A 16,249-nucleotide genomic window follows, 5' to 3' on the forward strand; every position below is an offset into this window, starting at 1 on the left:
CATTTCCACCAGCTCTGGTGGCCCCTTCCTCAGCCCTTGTATTGGTCCCTGCTCAGGGGGCTCCTGCCTCCATACACCAACTTACCCACAGGTGGCTTGGGGCAAAGTTAATGTCTCGTTATGCTTTTACTGTTGGACGGGGGGATCAGATACCCCATAATGATGATCACCTCTGTGTTTGTGAGTATCGACTGACTTCCTATAATTAGTAGTCCCTTGTGTCCCCTGAAAGGGGACCGCCTGCCCTGGTTGGAGCAAGGGAACATCTGATGCTTTGGGAATATCCACAGAATGGTGAGGAGACAGATCCACCGCACTGTGATTTGGTGACATTTCAGGGTTTTGAGGTCCATGGATGAACATCTCTAGACCAGAGGAGTGTTGTCTCGCCAGCGGCATTGCCCAAATGGGAAAGGTGTTGCCCCAGACCTGAATGAGCTCTTGGTGCGTGGGGGTCAGTTGTGTGGCTGGGACAATGATGCTGCCATAGCACAATGCAGGGCACAGAGGGGCTGATCCTGCACAGAGGAGCACAGCCCCTGTGTTTAACTCCTCCTGGGATGCGTTTGAAGTGATGGTCAGCCCTAGGTTGCAGAAAAATGAACATCTTTCATAAACCCCATAAAAGAAGGGATGTGCTTCCTTTGCTCTTGTGTAAATACATAGTTTTGTGGGCATTTCCAGTTTTCTATCATTATCGTTTAAAATTTATTTATTGCTTACACCTCAGCCTGTTTCCATCTTGCCCACAGAGCCCTGTAGCATGCCACCTCTCCGTTTTTTCCCCCAGCCTCACCATGGGCATGGCTGGCTGTCACCCTGCCCTCGCAGCCCCCGGGCACAGGCTGCTGGGCAGAACCTGCTCCATTTTGGTGTGAAGTCCTGCCGTGGTTTGGGGCTCGCCTTGCCCACTGTGAGGCTGGAGAGAAAACACCTGGTGTTTCATCCCCACATTGGCTGGAGCCTGCCATTCATTTCTCAGCCTCATGCGATATCTCACCTCTCTGCAAAACAAGCCTTCCTCCGTGCTCGTGAGCACCAGGAGGAGGAAGAGGAGGAGCTGACAGCCCTACATCCAAATTCCCCCTGCTGCTCTGCCAGCTGCCTGCTCCTTGCGTGACGTGACTCTCACGCTTTGCCACTCCAACCCACAGCTGGACGTTTGCCCTGTGCGTGAGGAGGAATCGTTCCTTGGGGGAACTTCAGCCCCATAGGTGGGAAGTTGGCTCGGCTCTGCCTCCGGCACACGGGCTTCCCATGTGTCTGTGGGCGGCTGCAGGTCCTCCAGCACCAGGCACCAGGGCAGTCAGTTATACCAGCATGGGGCAGGTGGGGAAGAGGTAACTGGAGCAGAGGGGGAAAACAGCACCTGCGGTGCTGGGGTTAGGTCCTACAGGCAAGGGGAAATGGTGCACATGCATTTTTGCCAGCAAATGCTGCTAATTCGGACAAGCCCAGCCTGGAAACCTGGAGGAGAGATCTGCAGAAAGGGCAGAGCAAGTTTTCTCCTCCCTCTCTCCCCACTAAGTCAGCTATTGCCATTCTTCTGCATCAAAAAGGGTCATTCAGTCCCCGTTTCCCCAATTGCCAGCAAGGTACCAGAATTTTATTGTTGTCTTTCCAGGAGCAGGTCTTTGCTCACATAGTAATCGTGGTGTGTGATTGCATGTCTAAGTGCATGTCTTGCCCTGCTTGCAAGGGAGGAGCTCCACCAACTAGATTTGCAGCCTGCAGGGGCAGCTCAGGGCAGCCAAGGTTTCAGGCTGGTGGAAAAACCCAAGGGAAATGAGAGATGCTTTGCAAAAGGAGCCACATCAAGCTATCTGGTAGCACTGGGCACTAAGCAATCCCAGGGCGTTCAGAGTGCTGTTGAGTCCCAGCCAGGGATAAACCAGAGCAGCTGACTGAGCCCAGAGAGTCAGAAGAGGCTTGTCCATGGTATTTTGTGTTGCAGATGCAGGATGTGGGTAAATTCAGGGGCTCCATCCTGGAGCCTTGGTCTGGGGATTTGGTTGCTCGATACAAATCTGTCAGAAATACCTTCTGTAGATCTCAAGTTTCTGCCTTGCTTTGTTGGGATGCACATTGACTGGGAATTTTTGCCTGAATACAGCAAAGTCTTTTGGGAGGCAGTAGCAGGGTCAGGGTAGCTTTGCTGGGGGAACGACACTCTTTTTTTCCCCTTCCAGCCTATCTTTTGCCCCAGTACAGCACTGGTGTGGGCAGGCTGGGTTAAGCTGAGTATGCAAAGTGCAGGGAGACAAGCAGGAGCACGCAGCCTTATCTGGACCAACTTTGCTCCATACGTGTTATTTTGCAGGTCTGGTCACAAAACCCCAAAGCAATAAGTTTGGTGGCAGGAGCGTGAGCTGTGCCGGTTAGCTGGGGACACACGGTGGCTGTGGCCAGGGCGATCCAGTCCAGCGCCGGGGAAGGAAGTCAGCAAGAAGGACAGAGTGTGAACAAAATCCCTCTCCGGAAAGGTGCCCTGTTAATCAGTCAGCAGGGCCGACTCAGCAGAGAGGGAGGGAAGGGGAAGCGGAGAGGGGCTGAGGTGGTGTGGGGGGGCTCAAAGGGAGGATCCGGTGCAGGGCTTCCTGCAACTGGAAGCAGAGGGAGAGCGGGAGCCATGTCGTGCCATACCATGCTGTGCCATGCCTGCACCTCCACCCATGCGCAGCCTTTGTGCGGGTTTCCAAAGCCATCACTCGCTGTGGTGGTGCTGCCTCTGGTGCAGGTGTTGCTCTGCAGTGATTTAGCAGTCTGCAGCCATCACAAGGGAAAACCAGGCCCCTGGCAAGGCTTTCCCACAATGTGCTCAAGGTCAGGCACAAAGCTGGAGCCTGCAGGCTGCTCGGTCTCTGCAAGATATGCTGGAGGAGGTAGCACTTTCCAGGGCAAGCATGGCTTCCCCACCAGGCAGGGAGAGCCCTGGGATGCAGGAACCCAGCGGGCAGCCCTGCCGTGCTGAGAGCAGCGCTGATTTCAGGGTGCAGAAAGAGGCGAAGGGGGCTGGAGAAAATGAAGGAGCTGCCGGTGATAAGCAGAAGGCCCTCGGTGCAGCCTGGCTCCTTTCAGAGCTACGCGCTGAGAGATCAAGGCTAGGAAAACCGCTGGGAAACGCACTTCTCTGAAAATAGACAAGGTGTGAGTGGTTGTGGGATCCTGCTTCCTCTCCCCGCATCCCATCAATCCCCCTCTGTTTATTTTAATATCCCGCTGCCAACTTGCTTGGAAACCATCTTGAAAAAACAAAGCTTGCCGGGGCTGCCGCATGCCTTTTTAATTACATTAATGCTCTCCCCGTGCAAAGGCGCGATTTGGTGTGCAAGAGAGAACGGGGTCTGCTTGGAGGGCCGAGGAGATAAAGCGTTGCCGGGGTTGGAGGTGGGGAAGGAGAAACTCGGAGGAGAGGAGACGCTTCATGCTCTGGAGACATCTCCCTTGCACCCTGGGATTTGCCAGAGACACAAACCATCTGTATGTCGGTTAGCGGAGATTTAATGGCCAAACCCAGCACCAAGTTCAGTGCTGGGGAGAGCGAGACACAGGAGAGAACCATAGCAAGGCACATGCTCCCTCAGGGAGGGAAAGGGCAGGGGCAGCACTGGGGTGGATCTGGCTGACAAGCATAGAGAGGGATGGAGAATTTTTGGGGGGAAAGTTGATGGCCTTGAAGATGCTTTTGCAGGCTGGGAATGGCTCTGTGCATCCCTTTGCCTGTCCTCGATGCTACAGGTGGCTGTGGGCACCAGGACCCTGGAATGGGGCTTCAGGGCGAGCAGTAGATCCCCAGCGTGATCCAGTGCCTGATGCAGGGAGTCCTTGAAGTTCCTGGCAGTTCAGGACCGGTGAGGAGGCTGGACGGCTGCGAGAGCTGGCCTGGTGCTGGCTGCCAGCAGCGGGAGCGTCCCCAGCCCCGCGCCGCGGTGCTTTCGGAGGGAGCAGTGGTTCCTTTTCCTGTTGTACTCGCGGAGGGCCACGGACAGGATGCATCTGCAGGAATCCCACAGCCTCAACCTGCACAGATCGTACTTTTTCTTTCTTCCCCTCCACCCCCCAGTGTTGTTTGCTAACAGGTCACCAGGCGGCACGTGAAGAGAGGCAGAGGGCTATTTCTGCAGCCATCCTGCTCCCCCCAAGCCCAGCAGTGGGGCAGATGCAGTGCACAGCATTGGCCGAGAGCCTCCTGCCACCTTGGATCACGTTTAGTGGTTCAAGCAAGGGGGACCGCTCCAGTTTTGAGAGGAAATTCGGTGCCTGTCGTAGCCAGCCCTGGGGATTGCTGTGCCAGGGTTTTGAGGATTAGCTTTCTGCTCGCTGCCCAGGGCACCAGCAGGATGAGAAGGTTTGCGGTCCCCAGCCAGCCCTGTGGTGAGCTGTATTTTTCACATTTTGGGCTGAGCACCGTGGCCATGGTGGGCACCCCCGGCCGCTTGCCGGGGTGATGGACTGGCAGGCTGTGGCCATCTGGAGAGCAGTGTTTGCACTGGGATAAGCATGTCCAGCATTAATAGGAAACGCAGCTTAGTGGTCAGATTCCTCTCCTCCCCTTTTTTTTTTAATAAACCTTGTTACATTTTGAAGGGATTTTACAAAAAATGCAGTCATTTATTTTCACAGCCCCAGGGCAGATTTTTGTGTGTGACATCTGATGTCCCCTCCCTTGGGGAAGAGGACGTTGGGTGCACGAGGCAGGGTGTCCTCCATGGGGGCCAAGAACCACCTGGTCCCAGGGGCCGCGGTGACGCCGACCCGTGTGCTGAATGATGAACGATGGCTGCTGCTGCTGCTGTTGTTGTTGTTGTCGTTGAGAGAGGGGTGTCTGTAGGACGGGCCTTGGGGAGCGGGACCCCCGCGCAGGTGGAGATGAGCTGGGGCGGCCCCTGGGCTGACACCGCCTCAGGCAGGCGAGGGAAGAAGAGGTGGGAGGTGGTGGTGGGAGATGGCCGGCGCCTCGCTGTTGCCATGGGGGCAGCCACGGGGACACCACCTTGGAGCCGTGCGCAGGCGGGAAGGAAGTGGAGAACAATCAGGGAGAACAAGGCCGGCGGCCCTGGCCTGCCCGTGCCGGCAGTGCTGCTCAGCACGTCCCTCTACCGCCACATCCCCCTCGGCAGCCTCTCCTGGTGGCGGTGGACCCTGGGCACCCCAGCTTCTCCATGGGCCTGGCTCCTCATGCTGTCCCTCAGAGGTCTTGTGTCAGAGGGGCTGGCAGCCATTTGATGTCTCCTGCATTGGCGACATGAAATCTATATGGGCAGGTTTCCCCAGAGAAGCATTCATCGCATGGCTCTGCCACAGGGCTTCCAAGGCCTGCAGTCCTCAGGCCATGGTTTTGGAGGAGAGGTGGCATATGGCGTTCCTGTTGCTTGTGAAACTTGTGGAAACGCCATGTCCTCAAGACCTCTCCCTCTCTGCCAGATCTCTCTGAAACTGATAAATGGGTTTGAATGTTATGAGGGAAGGAGACAGACGTGCACAGAATGCGGTTGCAAAAACCTCACGTTTCTGCAGAAAATCAAGCTAGCGACATATTTTTGCATTCTTTTCTTCCTTAACATTTAGCATCTACCTGAGTCACAGCTTCACATTTTGCAACTTTGTTTTTCTTTTTTCTTCTATTTCTGGTTAGTTTGCTTGCTTGTTTTTGCAGTCACCAAGGCTTTTCTTTTGAATTATCTTGTGTCTCCAGAAGCTGGAGTTTTACGATAAAGATCATGAAGTAATGACAGTCAGCAACACCGTGCTAATGAAAAACAACTGGTACGTCTCTGAGGGTAACCGGTACTTCGAGATGTTTTGCCCATGAGGAGCTTGCTTAGGGTGCGTCTGGCATGCCGGAGATGCAAGCGCACGAGAAGTGAGACCCTCCCAGACAAAAGCTGGGAGAAGAAGTGTGTGATAATGTGTTTAACTGCCCATCCTTGAGCCTGGATATTTTCACTCCTGGGATGCCTGTCCAGCTGCGGTGCAGGGAAAGGAGGCTGCTGTAATCCCCACAGGTTTGGTCCTGTTTGGGTGACTGCCTGTCCCAGGAATGCCTGGCAAGAGGGCATTCAGTGAATGCCTGCTGGCTCCTGAGAGCATCTCTGTACAAATGCAAGAGTTTTGCATTTGTGGTATCTGGGCACCCCTGACCTGTCCCCCTGATTACAGAAAACTACATGGGTTTAGAAAAATCTCCTGCCAGACTCCCTCTAGTTATCAGATAAGATCATTTCAAAGCAGTAGTCCAAGTGAGCTCAGTCACCTGGTGAGGAATGGCCACACCTGTATTCCCTGATTTCTGATCTTCCATTCTTTTTCCAACCCTCAGCTGTGCTAGGCTGCCTGTCTGAGCCCAGGGGCTGTCTGGCCCCAGTCCTAGAGCTGTTGTTGAAGAGCAGCAGCTCACTAGAGCCAGGAGGGCTGCAAATTAATCACTTGTGTCCTAGTGAAGCAGCATTAAACTGTTTTGTAGGAGCAGACTCCTACAAGATCTTTCCTTCAAGAGGCTTTGCCCCTCTCCAGGCTTGTGATGCCAAACTAGCTGCTGACCACAACAGTGGGTCCAGACTAGCAGATGTCTGCATCAGCTCCTCTCCTTTCTCTCCACAGATCTGGTGAGCAGCTATTCTATGACCCCCCCTACTCTTAGCATCACCGAGGAGGAACACATCATCAACGCCAAGGATACACTGACCATCACCTGCAGGTAAGGCGCATGGCTCTGCCTAGACTGCTCTTACCTGTTAAGTGTTGGATGACCAGGCAAGGATGGCCCACCAGGGAGGTCTTGGCTGTGGCACACCTGCAAATTAGCACAGCTGACTAGAAATCTTCCACAGTGTAAATTCATCTAATTAATTAATTGAAAAAGAAGCTGAAGACATCTCAGAGGAGATGGTGATAACCTCTGCTGTAGTCTTGCAGGCAGAAAGAAGATAGAGAAATATTTGCGTGATCTGATAGCTTCTTTGTAAACTCTTTAGGGAAACTGGCTTTCCTAACTCTCCTTGTGTTTCTCTGACGTTGCTTATTCTCACCTCATCAGGGGCTGCTAGTGTTGTAGCTCTGGTTTCTAAATCTGGCAGGTCATTTTGGGGGACATTGAAAAATATCCATGGGAGAAGGCAAGGCTGCACTTACTGGTGGCTGGGAGAGGCTTCCAGTTTTTCTAGGAAGCTGGGATTTAATGCTTTGCCTTGTGCATGTGGGGGTGAAGAGAAGCCTCAGCCAGGCCAGGTGAGTAACTCTGTGAGAGGAACTGGAGAATCTCTGGTTGGTTTGGAGACTCTGGCTCTGAGAAGGTGGTGTGCCTGAACTGATTTGTCCCATGCTGGGGCACTTGGCTGTATGTGTTCTCTGTACTACCCCCTATCCTGGAAAAAAAAGGAAAAAAAAAGTGGGAGAATTACCAAGGTCAATTTTCCTGACAAAGCTGGAGTTTCCCTTCCATAGCTGAAAGCAGATCCGTGCTTGGGATCTGAGTGCTAGGGCCCAATGGGGCATGAATTCAGCGTGGGCCTCAAATGGGTGTTTCTCGGTGTTATATATAACCGTGGAGCAATTACTGCAAACACTTGGCTGGCATTGTGTTCATGTCTTGTCACAAACATATTTAACTTTTCCTGGAACAGGTGGCATTGCTTTTACTCTGTGAATCAGTTCATAGCCAGGGGATAGGGACAGAGGAGAGGTTGTTGATGGCCACAGTAACTGATTTCACTCAGTCTGGGAAGCTAAGTGGTTGTGGGCTTGTTCATACGGTGACCCGAGAAGCCATCGTATGTGCTAGGTTGTAGGATATGTGTGAGTTGGAGGACTGTGGTCAGCCATATAGCTGCTGTGGGGGCCATAGAGGAACAGGGGGAAGTCTGGGGACTCCAGTCTCTGCTGTGGTAGTTGTCTCCACAACTCCAGAGGGATGTGGGAGCTGTCACTCTCTTTTAAAACCTTGGAAGAGGAGAGATTCAGTGAGATTATTCCAAATGAGCTTATAGTCAGGCTAGACCCTTTCTCAGCAGTGGTCCAGGGAGGGACACAGAAAGTGGTTTCAAGACTGTTGCTTGCAGAGTAAGCCAAGGCTAAAGGATACACTGAAGTTAGAGGTGTGGTTAAAGAAAGTGTCCTCTGCAGTCAAGCATGAACATACCTGCTTAACACTGTGAAGCAGAAAGCCTTTCTTTTCAGGTAACTCTCCTGGACTGGGAAGGACAAGATCGCCCTTTCCTTGTGCATTTGTTATGTATTGACTGATACAAAGGAAAATCACATGAAGTAGGGAAAAAATATTCTTATTTCCAGTGCACACTCTGCATGGCCTGCCCTTGCAGAGAGCATCATACAAGCTACAGAGTGTCTCCAAGTGGCAGCAAGTTCCTTGGCTGCAGTGCCAAGGCTTGTCTTTCAGGCTCACTAGGCAGCATCCATATACAGTGTGCTGGTGTGGACACAGCTGAGATAAGGAACATCCCTACTCCTGGCTCCCAGGCACCGTGCAGGACTGAACTGGCGAGCTAAAGAGCAGCAGGGCCATCTGCAAACAGTACTAAAACCCGTGCACCCTCTGCCTGTGTTGCTCCCTGGCTGCTCCCTTCCTCTGCATCCTGCTATCCCAGATGTGCCCCTCAGGGGCTGTACACTGTCCTTCGTACCACCCACAGGTAGATAAGTCTCAGCAAGTCCTGCATGGCTCAGAGGTTCCCCTTCTTCCTCTGAGCTCTCAAGTCTGTGTTTGTCTAATGAGGAGAGGATTTTGACTGTGGGACACTATTACTTCACTTGAATGAAAAGTTAATCTTTCCTGGTCCCTGGATCTCTAATTACACCCAGCTGCTTCTCCAACCTCTTCTCTGGACCGTGGCCCACCCTGGGAAGACCTGGCTTGTGTTGATGGGAGCTGAAGGGAAAAACACGCAGACCACCAAGAGAACAGGCAAAGAAGAGGGTGATGGGGCAGGGTAGGGCAGAAACAAATATGAAATCAAATCCAGGATCCAGGGATTCCCTGCTGAGCATTGTGTTGGAGGTGGCTTCAGTTTGACCCTGGTCTTCCCTTGAGAACAATGTCCTCTGGCTGCTCTTCAAGCTGCCTTGGAGCCAGGAGTATGGGTCTGCTTGAAGCAGTGCTGCAGCAGAAAGCTGAGCTCACAACCCTCCCGTGACACTCCCTGGAGACCTTTCAAGCTTCACCCACTGAGCGTGAGAGTCCCACAGCCGGCTGCACTCTCAGGCTCCCTTGCAGCAGACTGGATCTCACATACCTGCAGCTCTGCAGCTCACCTCCTGCTCTGCAGCCTGCCCAGCCTCATCAGTGACCAGAGTCTGTGCCAGGCCATAGAATAAGTGATCCCTCTGGAGCTGGGCATGCTTAACAGAGACGCTTGCAAGGAGCCACCAGGTGCTGCAAATGGCATCACATATGGGCATGTTCCCCTGTCACCCAGCACAATGCACCCTTGAGAGGTCCAGACAGAGCAAGGGACCAGTGTAGGAGCATTCCCCAAAATATAGATCATGTCAGGCCTGGCTGAGCGCCCCAGTGATGTTTTGATCTAAGCATGTGGCAGAGCAGCGCAAAAGGGCTGGTGCCCACATGGACAGTGTATCTTTTATTAGCTCCCATCCCAAGAAGGAAGGAAAGAATATTGTGAATCTCTGCATTCATGCCCTCGGTAGCCTGCGCTGGGGAAAAGCAGAGAGCTTGTGCTGTTCTGGCTCATGAATATTGGAGCAGAGCCCACAGGAGCCGGCTGTACAACAGCAGAAACCTCCAGAGGGATCAACTCGATCCTGGCTGTGCCATCCCATCCCGTGCCATCCCATCCCATCCTGCAGGTACTGGGCATTCAGGTGTCACCCAGCCGTTGTATTTAGAAAAAGAAGGGACAGGATGCCCTTGCTGCCCAGTGACTTGTTAATAGAGCTGACTCACAGGTGCTTGAGGCTGTACAAACCCTCCTCTGGCAGAGGACGTATTTGACCCTGGAGCCCTCTTGGCTGCCACAGAGGAAATGAGCGCTGTGGCAGGGCTGAAGGAGCCCAAGGACAAGGCAGTGCCCCACCATGGCTGCTCCAGAGCAGTGTCTGGGGACACACAACACCTGCTGCTCTTTCCTATACGTGTGTGACTGCTGTGAACATCCTCTGTGGTGCTGGGAGGGAGTCTGTCTTATCCCAGCTAAGCCACAAAGCCACAGCCAACTTTGCCCATCATACCACACTTAGGAGCTTCAAAGAGGATTGAAGAAAATGGTGCCAATTGCAATGTCTCCCTTGAAGAGCATCTGTCCTGAAAAGATTTAGGAAAACAGCTGTGGAGAAGTCTGCAGTGCATCTGTTTCCAGCTGGCATCAGCAGGCTCCATCGCCCAGAGGCACATTATCACAGAGCTGAAAGAAAACAACTTGGGAACAAATCTTCGGAGGTGACAGATAGGAGGGAGGGAACCATCCAAAACTGCTGCCTGGACTTTTCCCCAAATGAAGAGGGTAGATTCAAAAGTAAACCCAAGTGAGCCTGGCCTGCCCTCATCCCTGCCTTCTTCTGGTCCTCTTAACACACCACAATGCTGGCTGGGACTCGCACTAATGCCTACACCTTCTGTGTCCCCACTGAATCTGGTCGAGCAACGCATGATGCAAGGAATGCTTTACTTTAGAGCTGCCCACAGGCTGGTCAGCAGGTCTGTTTGTACTGGTCCATCCGTGTTTATATAAATATGTGTCACTCAGCTACTGCTAGCCTTGATGGTTAATAAAACAAGTGGATCTGATAATGCGTGAAAATCCCAGTGGGTAAACAAACAGAAAGCGGAAACACTGGAGACTTGTGCAATTACCCTGTTCCACGTGGAGCGCCAAAAATGCCTGAGCAAAGGCAAAGAGCTTTGGGGCTCCTTTGTGCAATCGGGGTCTGAAGCTCTTGGCTCTGGGTTGAGAGCAGGGGCAGCCCCACGGTCTGCGCCTGGTGCAGCAGTGCTATGGGTGCAGCAGCAATGGGCATGGTAGAGGCTGCTGAACGTTACCAGTTTCATGATCAGATTTATTATTATTTTCCCTGTGCATGCATAGGATGGGAAAAACTCAAAATTCAAGAGTCTTATTTTTATTCAAGTGTTTGCGAGACTCTGATCCTTTGGAAAAGCCTGCTGGGATTCATGCACACAAGTCGCTGGAGCTGTACTTCCAGTCTGGCCTCAGGCACTGGTGGCATTTTTAGTGAATGCTGGGTCAGAGGGGCTGCATGGCTGTCCTAAAGGGCACATCACTACCTCCAGAGCCCTTGTGCTTGAGAGTGCAGCACACAGCCTCTGAACTCATCCATGGTGAGCTGGGCAGCAGGAGCTGGAAGAGAGCAAAGTCTGCAGGAAGACAAATCAGCTGCTGAAGACAAACACAAAGAGGCAGGTCTTTCCCTCGCACTTGGACAGAAATCCTGTCCTCATTGCGTCTGAGCCATTGTGCCCTCTGATGGCACCTTATCTTGCTTCCTCCTCGCTGTCCCTTGCTGTCTGGATCCAGCTATCGGTGACGGTCACGGTCTGGCTGTGCTTAAAAGAATCTGCCCCCAGAGCTGCCCTGGCAGGGCCCTGGCAGAGGAGCTGCGTGTGCCAACATGCCTATTCCCAACTTGCATAATAGATGAACCCAGTTTCCCCTAATAGAGCAAACAGTGGTGACAAAAAGCCATTTTTACCCCCACAGCTGTCTCTTGTGATGTCTTTTTTTTTTCCTCCCATTTCTTTTTTTTTTTGCACGTTCTTAAGTGACTTTCAGCTACGCTGGCAAACTGTCAAGTGGGGACTAGGCCTTCCTCTGAAAGGGGCTCTGATTTCACAGAAGGAAACTTCCAGCATGGAATAAAAGCTTGTTTTGTTTGTAGTAAACAAGTGCAGCTATAGCAAGCTATGGTGGTGTGTGCACGCGTGCGTACATATGCATATGCAAGCCTCCTGCTCTGGAGATCCTCTGCTATATATAAATACACACGTGCACGCTCTATCTGGGGGTTTCTTGCAGTTCCTGGACTTTTCTGTTTGTCTCTGGGCTGCTGGTGAACAGGCTCTGCAGTCGTGCCCCTGGAGGGGTGTCTGTAGCTCAGTGTCTCTGCAGAGGTGGGAAGGGGCAGCAGCCCTGGGCCAGCCAGGGGAGCGTGCTGGGGGCTTGAAGGGGCTGCAGAATGCTTTGCAGAGCAGGGAAACCCCCTCCTACAGCAGTGGGGAAGGAAATGTAGCTGGCAGCTGGACAGAAGGTGATCAGCTGAGTCTCCACTTGTTTTCTCCTCGCCTTCTTTTATCCCTTACTCCCTCCTGCTTTTCTCTTTCTCGTTTTCTTTCCAGTGTGCTTTCCTTCCCTCATTCTCCTTCCCACTCCATTCATCACACCACAAGCCCCAGCCAGCAGCTGCACTGAGCCAAGGGAACCCATCACATCCATGTGTTTTGTTAATAGCTCTGGACCCTTTTAATAATGAAAGGGAATAGAGAATAAATGGAGCCTTCCCCTATGTGGCTCCCTGTCCTGGCATCAATACCAGTAGGACAAAGTCATGGGAGGGGGAGACGTGCTTGTGAGTGGGTTGATATCTTACAGCCTAGTGTGGCCGGAGATGTGGCCCAGGGAAGGGAACGAGCCTGTGCTTGCCCAGCAATTAGTGAAGCTGCTTGCCATCTCCTCATGCCTGTTTTTTTCCTTGGAGGATGGCCGTTCCTCCATGGCGCAGCCTGAGGGCAGTGGCTGGCTGGGCCATGTACAGATGTGCGCGGTCACACGGCAGGGTTAAATCCACACCACGTTCACCCTGCTTAGCCCAAAGCTAACTCTCCTCTTTGCCCATGTCTAGAGGCCAGCACCCCTTGGAGTGGTCGTGGCCCGGGGGCAAGGTGGACCCTGCCGGGAAGGAGAAGGAAACCGAGTTGGAGGTCTCAGCAGCCCCCAGCAGCGGCCGGGCAATCCGAGAAGAAGACTGTGAGGGGACCGGCACAAAGCCCTACTGCAAAGTCGTGGTGCTGACGGAGACGCAGGCGAATGACACGGGTTACTACCGCTGCTATTACAAGTACATTGATGCCAAAATTGAGGGCACCACAGCAGTCAGCACCTATGTGTTTGTGAGAGGTAAGAGCCATCCGGCGGTGTGCGCCTTCAGGCCAGGGGAGCTCAGGGGCAGCCTATGCACCAGCATAATATCAGAAAGATTAAAAAGCCTGACGTGCCCCCTGGCTTCCCAAAGCAGAGTGTGGCTGGTGCAGGCTCAGGGGGCCAAGGGCTGGCTCCCTGCACTTGGAGGGAACCAATATCCGTCCACTTCTGGGGGATAGCAGCAGCGCCTGAGATTCAATTACGTCCCGGCCCGAGGGCATTGCTCCAGCCAGGCTGGAATGCAGGAATTTAAGGAGTGAGAGCTGGGCCTCAGAGACGCTCCACTGCTAAAAAAAGCACAAGAGTTAGCTTCTGGGCAGCTGGGGGCTCTCCGAGATGCTAGCAGCTAGGGATGATAATGTTCCATAAAGCTGAGACTGAGAGAGGGAGAGGTGGAGTGGTACATACATGCCATGTGCAGCCTCCTCCTGTCCCCAGGCTGGACGGCCCTGGAGCTGCTCCACTGTGACAGACCCAGATGTTCCTCTCCACAGTCTGTGCAGGGGCTGCCCACGCAGGCAGGGTTACGAGATGTGTTTTGGAGGAGGAGGGCTGTCCACCAGGCTTGGAGCTAGAACTTGCTTGGAGCAAGTGGCTGCGGGGCCAATACTCAGCTTCCCCGTGCCCCAGGGGCTCCTCCTCTGCTGTCTCCCCTACTGCTCGTAGCATGCTCCAGCAAGATAAACGAGCGCTGTCCCCTGGAAACAGCTGGCTGAGCTATTTCTCTTTCCACCCCCATTTATTAGTTGGTGCAGTTGTCACAAGCCAGGCAGGTCATGACATACAAGATGCATTTTTCAGAAGTCCCAGGACAAAGCCAAATTTGCCTCTGCAGCTATGCAGAGAAAAATGCAGGGGCAAATCAGAAAAGCAGGGCAGCTGCTGAAGAGGAATTGGGGTCTGTTTGGGCAATTGCCTCCTCTTTCCGTGGGCTCTGTTGCCCATCTAAAAACAGGACAGAGCTTTCCTGGATCCCAGACGTGTTGTGAGACATCTGTGAGTTGGACGGAGGTGTTCAGACACTCTTATTGTATCAGGGTGGAGGCAGAGATCTTACTCTGAAAATAAGTACAAAGAGGCTTACATGCAGGGAGTGCTTTTGCAAGACGCTGATTTTCTTTGTGATCCAGCAAATGCCACTTCCTTTGCCCCCTTGTCCACCTTCTCTCACCTCCAGCCTCATCTACAGCTCAGTAATGGCTCTCCAGTCTACCAGAAAGCAGCAAGTGTGCACATGCGGTGTAGCTTAGGGGCAATAAATCCCACGCTGTCAGGGCCCATGGGACTCTCAGTGCCTGTGGACGGCGTGTGTGCAACAGATCCAGCCAACACCTCGCAGCGTTGCTGTGCACATGGCTACACAGCACATGTTCGTACTCGTTCCAATCAGGCTGTGCCCTGTTATGGCTATCAAACATGCAGGAAACCTCAGAATCCGCCTTTCCAGACAGGACAGGCTTTCAGGCAGGAGAAGGGACATGTCAGGAAAACCCAGGCATACAGTAACCATAGCCATTGCAGAACTTCCAGATAAAGCCCTGCCTGTTCCTGCTGAACTGGGCTGCAATGTGAAACTGTCCCTGGAGAGCTTGGAAGCGCTGATGTAAGTGTCAGGGATGTTTGGAGACTGCATGATCAGACCACAGATTTATCCATCAACCTCATTTCTCATGTTAAGAGCTTGGTGGAATTGTCAGGAACAAAATATCTCTGTGCTTGGCTGGGAAAATGGGTTCTTCTGTATTTTACCTGCAGCTCAGTTCTCAAATGAACTCTCCATGCATATGTCTCATTTCCCATGTGTCTGGTTGGGTGTGTATTTTATTACAGCTACAGATAGTGCTGTAAACATGCAGAATGCTTCATCAGGGTGGAATAAGATATGTACAGCCCCCATCTCATAAAGCTTAGCATATATTGATGAAGAAGATGCTAAATTATTCCCATCCGACCCATTAAGACAGCCTTACAGAAAATATGTGATGTGGTCAGAGAGGGGAGTTAGTGCATGAATCGCAAGCTCATTGGCAGCAGGACCAGCCCAGTAAATCAGTTAGTTCTTGGCTGCCATCTGAGCTTGGAGGGGACCTCACAGTCTCTTACCTCTGGCAGTTGTGTGCCTCCTCCCTCTCACGTGCCCTGGACTCGGGATAGGAATGAGGAACATGTTCACACTCAGAAACAAATCTGTGATTTCAGAAGACAGCAATCCCGTGGCAGCGCAAAACCCCAGGAAATAAAGATAAGAATTCTCTGGGCAATCTGTGTTTTCATAAGAGCTGACCAACACGTTTCCTGTGCATGGCTTGTTTCACCTAAGCTGTAGGAAAAAGGTGCTTCACTCAAAGTAGGTCTGCAGCATGACTATCACTGAAGTAACAGCTTTATAGACCAAAAATTAAAGGAATTCCCTTACGCACTTAACACTGTGAGCACTGGGTTGGATTGGGTTGGGCCCGATGTGATTCGAATGGCAAGATCCCCAAATGGTGATCATTACCACTTACATCTTGTCATTTGGGCATCTGCTTGTCAGATGGGCAGCTTTAGAGGTTGGGTAGCAAAGGAAAAAGAGTCTCAGGCTGGACAAACAGATGTTCTCATGCTACAGTCCTTGTAAATCAATGGTTTAGCTGCAATTCAGGTGAATAAGGAGTAACCTTTAAGGCCACTGGGATCATTTTCTCTGATTCCAGTACACCAGAAGCCATAAGATCTCCCGTAGCTGGTCCCTGGGGCAGTCTCACCACGTCCTTATGGAGCCCCCTTCACCCAGGGGACAGTTTCCATTAATAAAGCCAATCATGAGCATGTGCTGGGTGGACATTCCCAGAGGCAAGTCTTTTACAGAAGAAAGACACTGGCAACAGCAAGCATCAGGGACACTAGGGACCAGTCTGTATTCAGAGCATCCTGTGAGGTATGTGTCCCTGTGGGAATGGGCAGGCAGGGGCTGATATTTCAGAAATCATCCATCAGTGAGGCATTGACAGAAGACACCAAGCAACCTCTTAATTAGTTGTCTCTTCTTCTAATTTTGTCTTCATCCCATTTAGTCAACCTGGGCGTCCTGCTGGGGTGCATCCAAAGAGTAGAAAAAAACATTCAAACTGAAATATTAG

At 52.3% G+C, this 16,249-nt stretch overlaps 1 protein-coding gene across 3 annotated transcripts in view; it reads left to right on the forward strand.

Moving 5' to 3' along the window:
• The window catches only part of FLT4 (fms related receptor tyrosine kinase 4), a 60,096-nt gene that overhangs the window by 15,654 nt on the left and 28,193 nt on the right, over nt 1–16,249 (forward strand). For all 3 annotated transcript variants that reach the window (XM_075766342.1, XM_075766341.1, XM_075766343.1), the window contains exons 2-3: nt 6,601–6,697; nt 12,829–13,103. In XM_075766342.1, coding sequence (XP_075622457.1) covers nt 6,601–6,697; nt 12,829–13,103 — 372 coding nt within the window. The remainder of the gene's footprint in view (nt 1–6,600; nt 6,698–12,828; nt 13,104–16,249) is intronic.

Source organism: Balearica regulorum, chromosome 14, assembly GCF_011004875.1.
Source record: "Balearica regulorum gibbericeps isolate bBalReg1 chromosome 14, bBalReg1.pri, whole genome shotgun sequence".
Lineage (NCBI taxonomy): Eukaryota > Metazoa > Chordata > Aves > Gruiformes > Gruidae > Balearica > Balearica regulorum.